The sequence below is a fragment of the Coregonus lavaretus genome, assembly GCF_964263955.1.
Source record: "Coregonus lavaretus genome assembly, chromosome: 38".
Taxonomy (NCBI): Eukaryota; Metazoa; Chordata; class Actinopteri; order Salmoniformes; family Salmonidae; genus Coregonus; species Coregonus lavaretus.
The window spans coordinates 22681677-22692747 of NC_140025.1; the positions used below are offsets into that span (position 1 = coordinate 22681677).

Here is an 11071-nt window from a genome sequence, read left to right on the forward strand (position 1 = left end):
TCGTTTATTGTTTTGTTGAGTGTTTATTAAGTTTAAATAAACATGTATGCATATCACGCTGCGCCTTGGTCTGACCCGTCTATGAATGATCGTGACAGATGATCAGTGGAAACAGGATACACCTGAGCTCAATTTCGAGTCTCATAGCAAAGGGTCTGAATGCTTTTGTAAATAAGTTTTTTTTTAAATATGCTTTCGCTTTGTCATTATGGGGTATTGTGTGTAGATTTATGAGGAAAACATTTAATCAATTTTAGAATAAGGCTGAAACAGAACAAAATGTGGAGAAAGTCAAGGGGTCTGAATACTTTCCGAATGCACTGTACATATAGAAATAGAGGGGCCTTTCTGAAAGGGGTCACATATTTTAGCCCTGCTGATGTGTGACTCAGGTTGTGACCCTGAAGTTGAGTATCTGATGTTATCCATTAGCAAGTAAAGAGAGCCTGAGTGGTCTCTCAGTCTCAGTCATATTGCTTAGCCTTTAGTCTAGCAGGTTTACTTTCTCTTCTTTAGAGGATGCACATCAAGATGGCAGGCCCGAATTTCAAATAGGAATACTTTTATAATGTAACTCAGGCTATGATTCATTCCGATCGTGCCTTGTCGACAATGAACCCTTTAAAGAAAATGTTCCCGCATTTGCAGAGACCACATTCACGGTCAATTCTGCATATGTTGGCACAATCGGAAAATACCTTTAAATTGCGCGTTGTCGAAAAAGCGCGATCGGATTGAATAGTGACCTTAGTATTTTCTCCATTCACCAAAAGAGTAAAATGTTTTTCACCAGATGTGCAGTTTTATCAGCTTTACAAACATTCATGTGAAGTATGATTATGTTATGAATGTTGCAATTTAATTTTTAATGTGCTGTGATTCACAATTTTAAAAAGCACTCACACTTATCTCGTTGTAGGTTTTCATGGGAGTAATTCGTTCACTTAAAAGAAAATAGAAACCAGCACACTGTTCTTGCTAGTATGGCTTATTTTATTCAAGTTTAGCCTACGTGGCGTCCTCTTGACCTTTCTTCTGAGCTTTTTGATGTGCCGTGCTCAAATGCAATTGGATGCTTGATATCAAATCATTTGTAATTTTTTTTTTTTTTTACAGATATCGATATGGCCTTTCCACATTGATGCCTATCACTACTACTGAGTATAATGCTGTTAATGATTAACCTCCCACATCTACGTTGTTGAGTAATGTTCCCTTGATTGATTACATCACTACAGCTAAAATAGAAAGGCATCTTCCAAAGTCAACATTGGAGCTACAGTAGCTTCTTTGAGGTGTATGTAAAGGTCATGTGAAGTTTGCTAATGGCAAACGGTGTCCAGAAGGATCTCTTAGGATGACAGTTGTGTCATGTCTGCACACTGCACAGTACACATTAATTCATTAATTAATTCATTTCGAGACTTCTGGAATGAATCATTGTGTACCATGGTGAATATGGTACAATTCTTTAGTGGGAAAAAACCTGACATACTGTAGGTAGCATAAAAAGTTGAAATGGTGCTAGATATGGAATAATTTTTCCATCTATTAACCTATATTTTCATTTTAAAGAAAGCTACACAAATTTGTAGAAATGAACAGTAGAAACACAGCACCCAAGTGGCACACAAAAACCAATCCATTCATTACAGCCAATGTTCTCCTACACGTCAGATTAGGGCTCCCGAGTGGCGCAGCGGTCTAAGGCACTGCATCTCAGTGCTTGAGGCGTCACTACAGACTCCCTGGTTCGATTCCAGGCTGTATCAAAACCGGCCGTGATTGGGAGTCCCATAGGGCGGCGCACAATTGGCCCAGCGTCGTCCGTGTTTGGCCGGTGTAGGCCGTCATTGTAAATAAGAATTTGTTCTTAACTGACTTGCCTAGTTTAATAAAGGTACAAAAAATAAATCTCAATGGCTCTTTTTGTGGCAGACTACCTAAACTGAGGGCACTTTAACGGAAAAGAGCATCTGCTATTCTCCTATGGGACAGTAAAGATGTCACAATAATTGATCTGTTAGGGCTTACACTATCCCTGTGCAATATTAACTGACAACTACAAAGGTCCTCATGTATCGGTCAAGTAGTGGGAAGACTAAGGTTAAAGTCTTAATAGAACCAAACTTTATCAGAGATGCAGATGATTCAGATAGGCAAGAGAGAGACAATGGTTAAGATCCAAGGCCACCGATGTGAACTAGTCCCTAACAGATAACTGTCCTTATCATGACATCTTTACTGTCCTATAGGAGAATAGCAGATGTGCTTCTTAAAGTGCCCTCAGTTTAGGTGGTCTGCCACAGAGAACCAGTGGGAAAAGAATCTGACGTCCATAGACAAAAGGAAAAATAGGCAGCGCTATCTACGCACGAGCAAAAGGCAAGAATGACGTCAAGTTCATGGTGAAAGTTTATGTTGATCTTTATTGTCCCTTATAAGACATGGGCCAGAGGGCCACATTTCACATATTGGTCCACTCTGGGATGGCATAGTCTAATGATGAGTTTCATTAAGGTCCATGTCTATGGGTTATGTTTTGGCTACACACGAGCAAAAGACAAGAACAATTTCAAGTTCATGAAGGTTACATTTATCTTTATTGTTCCATAGTCATTGGGCCAGAGGGGAACATTTCACATATTGGTCCACTCTGGGCGGCCAAAGTCTAAAAATATTTTTTATTGAGGTCAATGTCTGTGGGTTATATTTTAGTATGATAACCACTTTTCGGAGGTAGCTAAATTGTGGTTATCACTGCATTAATGTTATGACCCCAATGCGGTTATTTGTTTCAACAGGATTAAGGGTATGAAATGAAATGTTTTATTATAAGACAACAATCTTCTCAAAATAAGGTATTGATAAGTCATAATACAACACAAAATAAGGTATGAAACAATTGGAATGGTAATGAATTCTCCATGGGCCCCACAGGGTAAAGTTGATACATTAGGAATTTTGGGGTATATCGGGCCAGAATGGGCAGTATTGGGAAGTGCTCTATTGTGACATGGTACCTTGATAATAACTAACGCCAAATTTCACACACAACAAGGAGACCCATTGAGGAAGTATTTTAGTTATATAGAGTCATCATATATTTAGGTACATTTGATCTGCAGGCAGGGTGACAGCCCACTACATACAATACAAACCAAAGAGACAATATAAACAATACATAATGTAAAATAAATACATAATATATATATATATATATACAGCACATTGTGCTTTTGAATAAATATACATGATTAGGAAGAAATAGTAAAATATTAAATTAAATAATTTGAGGCGATTGGAAACAGTTCATTTTAAGGTTTACTTGATTGAAAAAAAAAAACATTTATAAAGGGGTTTAAATGTAGTTTATGAACTGTTATTTATTAGTTTATGGATGAAATACTTACAGTGGCTTGCGAAAGTATTCACCCCCCTTGGCATTTTTCCTATTTTGTTGCCTTACAACCTGGAATTAAAATTGATTTTTGGGGGGTTTGTATCATTTGATTTACACAACATGCCTACCACTTTGAAGATACAATATATTTGTTATTGTGAAACAAACAAGAAATAAGACAAAAAAACTGAAAACATAAGCCTGCATAATTATTCACCCCCCCCCCCCCCCCCCCCCAAAGTCAATACTTTGTAGAGCCACCTTTTGCAGAAATTACAGCTGCAAGTCTCTTGGGGTATGTCTCTATAAGCTTGACACATCTAGCCACTGGGATTTCTGCCCATTCCTCAAGGCAAAACTGCTCCAGCTCCTTCAAGTTGGATGGGTTCCGCTGGTGTACAGCAATCTTTAAGTCATACCACAGATTCTCAATTGGATTGAGGTCTGGGCTTTGACTAGGCCATTCCAAGACATTTAAATGTTTCCCCTTAGTGTTGCTTTAGCAGTATGCTTAGGGTCATTGTCCTGCTGGAAGGTTAACCTCCGTCCAGGTCTCAAATCTCTGGAAGACTGAAACAGGTTTCCCTCAAGAATTTCCCTGTATTTAGCGCCATCCATCATTCCTTCAATTCTGACCAGTTTCCCAGTCCCTGCCGATGAAAAACATCCCCAAAGCATGATGCTGCCACCACCATGCTTCACTGTGGGGATGGTGTTCTCTGGGTGATGAGAGGTGTTGGGTTTGCGCCAGACATAGCATGTGGGAGACTCGCCAAAAATGTTAGTCTCATCTGACCAGAGTACCTTCTTCCATATGTTTAGGGAGTCTCCCACATGCCTTTTGGCGAACACCAAACGTGTTTGCTTATTTCTTTCTTTAAGCAATGGCTTTTTTCTGGCCACTCTTCCGTAAAGCCCAGCTCTGTGGAGTGTACGGCTTAAAGTGGTCCTATGGACAGATACTCCAATCTCCGCGGTGGAGCTTTGCAGCTCCTTCAGGGTTATCTTTGGTCTCTTTGTTGCCTCTCTGATTAATGCCCTCCTTGCCTGGTCCGTGAGTTTTGGTGGGCGGCCCTCTCTTGGCAGGTTTGTTGTGGTGCCATATTCTTTCAATTTTTTTATAATGGATTTAATGGTGCTCCGTGGGATGTTCAAAGTTTCTGATATTTTTTTAAATAATCCAACCCTGATCTGTACTTCTCCACAACTTTATCCCTGACTTGTTTGGAGAGCTCCTTGGTCTTCATGGTGCCGCTTGCTTGGTGGTGCCCCTTGCTTAGTGGTGTTGCAGACTCTGGGGCCTTTCAGTACAGGTGTATATATACTGAGATCATGTGACACTTAGATTGCACACAGGTGGACTTTATTTAACTAATTATGTGACTTCTGAAGGTAATTGGTTGCACCATATCTTATTTAGGGGCTTCATAGCAAAGGGGGTGAATACATATGCACGCACCACTTTATTATTTTTAGAATTCTTTGAAACAAGTTCTTCTTTTCATTTCACTTCACCAATTTGGTTTATTTTGTGTATGTCTATTACATGAAATCCAAATAATAATCCATTTAAATTACAGGTTGTAATGCAACAAAATAGGAAAAACGCCAAGGGGGGTGAATACTTTCGCAAGGCACTGTATGCATAAATTTTTTAAGTGTAACCAAAAGATGGCCCTGTACTCACAAAATCTGGTCACAATGCGGACACATTGGACACATTTTAATGCCAAGTGTAGGCATGGCAAATGTTGATCCTAGATTATAACTGCTACTCTGTGGTAACATGCTATATGTTTGTCAGGAGAAAACCATGTCTCTCTGTTGATTTGAGGGGATTTTAGTTGATCACACAACACAATGCTACAGATGTCTCAAGTTTTGAGGGAGCGTGCAATTGGCATGCTGACTGCAGGAATGTCCACCAGAGCTGTTGCCAGAGAATTGAATGTTCATATCTTTACCATAAGCCACCTCCAATGTCGTTTTAGGGAATTTGGCAGTATGTCCAACCAGCCTCACAACCGCAGACCACGTGTATGGCGTCGTGTGGGCGAGCGGTTTGCTGATGTCAAATTTGTGAACAGAGTGCCCCATGGTGGCGGTGGGGTTGTGGTATGGGCAGGCATAAGCTATGGACAATGAACACAATTGCATTTTATCGATTGCAATTTGAATGCACAGAAATACTGTGATAAGATCCAGAGGCCCATTGTGAGGCACATTTTTTAAAGGTATCTGTGAACAACACATGCATTTCAGTATGCCCAGTCATGTGAAATCCATAGATTAGGGCCTAATGAATGTATTTAAATTGACTGATTTCTTCATATGAACTGTAACTCAGTAAAATCTTTGAAATTGCTGCATGTTGCGTTTATATTTTTGTTCAGTATATAATGATATACATATAACCAAACATATAATGATTTGACTCCTTTCTGAAAGTTAGTCCCACACATTTTCAATTTTCAATTGCTCATCTCTCACTTTAGACCCCTTTCAGCACAAATAACCAACAGACCCTAAAAGAGTGTGTGTGAGAGAGACAGAGAGAGAGAGAGAGAGAGAGAGAGAGAGAGAGAGAGAGAGAGAGAGAGAGAGAGAGAGAGAGAGAGAGAGAGAGAGAGAGAGAGAGAGAGAGAGAGAGAGAGAGAGAAAAGCCATCACCTACAGAGAGATGAACTTGGAGAAGAGTCCCCTAAGTAAGCTTGTCCTGAGCCTCTGTTCACAAACACAAACAGACCCCACACAGCCCCAGGACAACAACAACAACAACAACAACACAATTAGACCCAACCAAATCATGAGAAAACAAAAAGAGAATTACTTGACACATTGGAAAGAACAAACAAAAAAACAGAGCAAACTAGAATGCTATTTGGCCCTAAACAGAGAGTACACAGTGGCAGAATACCTGACCACTGTGACTGACCCAAACTTAAGGAAAGCTTTGACTAGGTACAGACTCAGTGAGCATAGCCTTGCTATTGAGAAAGGCCGCCGTAGGCAGACCTGGCTCTCAAGAGAAGACAGGCTATGTGCACACTGCCCACAAAATGAGGTGGAAACTGAGCTGCACTTCCTAACCTCCTGCCAAATGTATGACCATATCAGAGACACATATTTCCCTCAGATTACAGCGATCCACAAAGAATTCGAAAACAAACCCAATTTTGATAAACTCCCTTATCTACTGGGTGAAAAACCACAGTGTGCCATCACAGCTGCAAGATTTGTGACCTGTTGCCACAAGAAAAGGGCAACCAGTGAAGAACAAACACCATTGTAAATACAACCCATATTTATGTTTATTTATTTTCCCATTTGTACTTTAACTATTTGCACATTGTTACAACACTGTATATATACATAATATTCTTTTGAAACTTCTGAGTGTAATGTTTACTGTTAATATTTATTGTTTATTTCACTTTTGTTTACTATCTACTTCACTTGCTTTGGCAATGTTAACACACGTTTCCCATGCCAATAAAGCCCTTAAATTGAAATTGAAATTGAATTGAGAGAGAGAGAGAGAGAGAGAGAGAGAGAGAGAGTTGGAGACAGAGAGAGAGAGAGAGAGAGAGAGAGAGAGAAACAGAGAGAGAGAGAAGGGGGGCAGGGAAGAGGCAAGATCTGCTTTTCAGATCTAAAAGAGAGCGAGAGAGTGAGAAAGTGGGGTTTGGAGACACACACACACATAATTGTAACTAATATCTGATGTTTGTTTTTCAGAGGCTGTGATCAGATGATTCCCAGGTGTTAAATTACTGAGCTCCGCTACTACTACTCTACTACTACTACTACTACTACTACTACTACTAATACTACTACTACTACTACTACTACTACTGCTGCTGCTGTTGCTGCTGCTACTACTACTACAACTACTACAACTACTACTACTACTTGTCTACTACTACTACTACTACTTCTAGTAGGAGTAGGAGCAGCAGCAGTACTGCTCTACTAAATAGATGGAAAACAGTGACTAATTTTTTATAACAAAGGAACTATCCTGTACATCCGAAGTACAGCCCTTGTAAACAGATCTGCAACCACAAATAACTAAGTGATAGTAAAGGGCAAAGGATGTCGGAACAATAGCCTTGCATATTGTATGATCATTGAAGGGACAACTCCCATTATATCCAATCACAGCTATTGGCACTACACAGTGGTGACTTGTGTAGCCTTGAGGAAATATGAGCTTTACACAGCCACATCAGCATATGAGATAGGGGAGAGTGATAAGAAAGTGACCTAACACGGGCCATGGTTTAAAAGGCCAGGTGGTAGGCTAAGGCAGGTCACTCTTTAGAGTAGAGCCAGTCCACCCTTCCAGCAACCATGACCTACAACGGCACTTGGAAAGTAGACCGCAGCGAGAACTATGAGAAATTCATGGAGCAGATGGGTAAGAGATCGATAGTTTTTGGAAAATTAGTTTTTTGGGGGAAAGACACTTTGGGCACAAATTGACTTTTGGTGGATGTTTGAAAGCAAAGACAAGTAGGCCTACAAAATGTATACATAAACAGGCATACAATGTGCATTTAATGCAAATAAAGTAACTTAACTTTTTGTACCACAGGCAATTCAGTGGTGTGTTTGTATAAAAGCTATTTTTTATGCATTAAATGCCTTTAGATTAGAGGACTATGTTTGTGTTCTGACATGTTATATGTACCTTGCACCTAAGGCACTGTATAATGAATGCATAATATCTAGCCAGGTGCTGCACTGTAATGCATCCAGATTAAATATATTGTATAGTCGTTTGCGCATGGCTCAATGAGATATGGGGTTGGACACATGGATTGTGTGTCTGTTCACAGGTGTAAACATGGTCAAGAGGAAGCTGGCTGCTCACGATAACCTCAAGATCAACCTTGAACAAACTGGAGACAAGTTTGTCGTGAAGGAGGCCAGTACTTTCCGCACGCTGGATCTGGAATTTACCCTGGGAGTCACCTTTGAATACGCCCTTGCAGATGGGACAATGCTATCAGTAAGCAATGCATTTATACAGTATTATATAGTATTATATTCTTGCAGCCATACACACAATGGCTGTGGAAGAGCCTAGGCATAGTTGTTATGTTGATGCATAGTGTATTCCCAGGAGAATAAATTAGTAACAACATAATTGAATGGGTGCATACCACAATTCCAAAGATTTTATTCCTATCTGGTATTTCCAATAACAAAAGTGTATTGCATTATTTTTCTGTGCTCCGAAAGCTATTGAGAAGCTATTCAGTACTTGATAATGAGTTGCAAAGTACAGGGACATTTTTATTTCTCAATGAAACAGTACAGTCCCATGTCCACACTAGGATACCAGTTAGAACACGTTCAAAATACATTGCTTTATTATTAACAGTATGCTACTGTGCATATAGGAACATAGGCCTGATGAAGTATAAAACCTTTCAGCAACCAGATGAATACGATATAGACATCTTTTGAGATGTGCAGCATGACTGCAACAAAGATTACTTGGAATGTTGCCACTTGATTCTTGGACCAGTATCATGATGAATTATTTGACCTTTCATCCCTCAGGGTTCATGGGGCATGGAAGGAGACATGATGAAAGGCACATTCACCAGAAAAGACAACGGAAAGGTGCTGACAACTACCAGAGCCATTGTTGGAGATGAACTTGTACAGGTTAGTTGCCCTCTCTGGAAAATGTTCTTTGTATGTGAAAAAAAGGGTATATGCACCCTGTTTTACACACCCTAAATGAAAACCTGCATAAAACATATTTACACTTCTGAAGAAGAAAACAGGCAGCAGACCTTGGCCAAATGCTTGAAAGTACCTAGCTTGATTTACCTTGGAGTTTGCAATGTTGGGACTATTCCATTGGTTCAATTGTCCAGGGCAAACCAAATCAAGTGCAGCATTTGACAGATTGAAGTATTTGTCATGTATATGGATTTGAACCAGGTCTAATTGTAGGATATTTTTGTTGTCATAATGACATATATATACTCTTCCTCCAACAGAACTACAGCTATGATGGAGTCGAAGCCAAGAGAATTTTCAAGAGGGGTTAGAGGAAACCGATCAACCAATCCAACCACTAAGACCAAGAAGAGCTACATTCGAATCCAGAATGATACCATTGTGACAATGAACATTTTACAACCTTTCCTAAGCCATTGGATCACTTCAGGTCTTTGTAACGCCAACATAATTATTAGCTGTACAAAATGCACTGTTTGGAATAGAAATGTATAAAGCAGGTTCGATTTGCACTTCAAGTTTTGATATTTTAAGAAGTAAACACATTTTTGAAGGATTTATGGACTGATTTTTGACTTTCTCAATGTCCACATAATGTATGCAGATATTTCAGAATATTCAAGATTAGAGGAGTACAAGCACACTAGTGCAATACGCTATTGCCAATGCATCCTTTCACAGCATTATAAGGCTGCGTTGAGACAATGACTTATCAATGACCCAAATCCAGATCATTTAATCCCTACAATTGTGTCGCTGAGTTGTCATAATGCTTCAGCAAATGTACATTATCCTAGGGGCATTGGAAGACACAATGTAAGTAACCTAATTTATGTCCCTCTTACTGCCCTGAATGCCTCTGCTGATCCTTCAGCTATTGTATGCAGTAATCATATGCCTATGAACCAGAGTAATACTGTTAGCACTGAGATGGTGTGTCCTATTAGGAAGTCCACTGTGTGCAGCTCAGCCTGCACTAATAAAAATAACCCAAGCATGTCTACCTCTGCTAAGCTTCCCAGTAAAGCAAGAAAAACAAAACATAGCCCACGTTAACATATGTAGCTTAAGAAACAAGGTTCATGAAATCAATAATTTGCTAGTAACAGATGACCTTCATATTCTGACAATCTCTGAAACTCCCTTAGATAATACCTTTGATGATACAGTGGTAGCAATACATGGTTATAAGATCTACAGAAAATACAGAAATGCCAAAGGTGGAGGTGTGGCTGTTTATATTCAGAACCACATTCCTGTAAAGCTTAGAGAGGATCTCATATTAAATACTGTTGAAGTAATATGGCTACAGGTTCATCTGCCTCTGTGACGAGGTGTGAATGAAGGAGTCAGGCGCAGGAGGTAACATACTGAAGTCCAGAGTTTAAACAATTTACATAAATCAAACGCCCCAAGCGTCAAACAAAACTATTACAAGGGAAAACATCCAACTTGGCATAAACACAGTGAATAGTAGCTCAACCGAGCTACATGCTCTCACAACAAACAATCACTCACAAAGACAAGGGGAAAAGAGGGAACACTTATACACATACTAATTAGGGGAATGAGCACCAGGTGTGTGTGATTGACAAGACATGTGGAGTGATGAGAATGGGATCGGCAGTAGCTAGTACTCCGGTGACGAAGCCTGCCCGAACCAGGAGGGGGGGCAGCCTCGGCGGAAGTCGTGACAGTAACCCCCCCCCCCCCCCGACGCGCGGCTCCAGCAGTGGACGGCCAAGAGGACGCGGAGCAGGGCGAGCCGGATGGCAACGGTGGAAATCCCTCAACAGGGAGGGATCGAGGATGTCCCACCTTGGGAACCAGCACCGTTCCTCCAGACCGTACCCCTTCCACTCCACGAGATACTGAAGGCCCCCCACCCGACGCCTCGAATCCAGGATA

At 40.3% G+C, this 11071-nt stretch overlaps 1 protein-coding gene across 1 annotated transcript; it reads left to right on the top strand.

The window, feature by feature from the left end:
• The first annotated feature begins 7743 nt into the window (after nt 1-7743).
• On the top strand, nt 7744-9765 carry fabp2 (fatty acid binding protein 2, intestinal). Its single transcript, XM_084155711.1, has 4 exons — nt 7744-7823; nt 8245-8417; nt 8975-9082; nt 9424-9765. Exons 1-4 carry the CDS (start codon nt 7757-7759, stop codon nt 9472-9474), a joined length of 399 nt encoding a protein of 132 aa, XP_084011837.1. The 5' UTR covers nt 7744-7756; the 3' UTR covers nt 9475-9765.
• The last annotated feature ends 1306 nt before the right edge of the window (nt 9766-11071 follow it).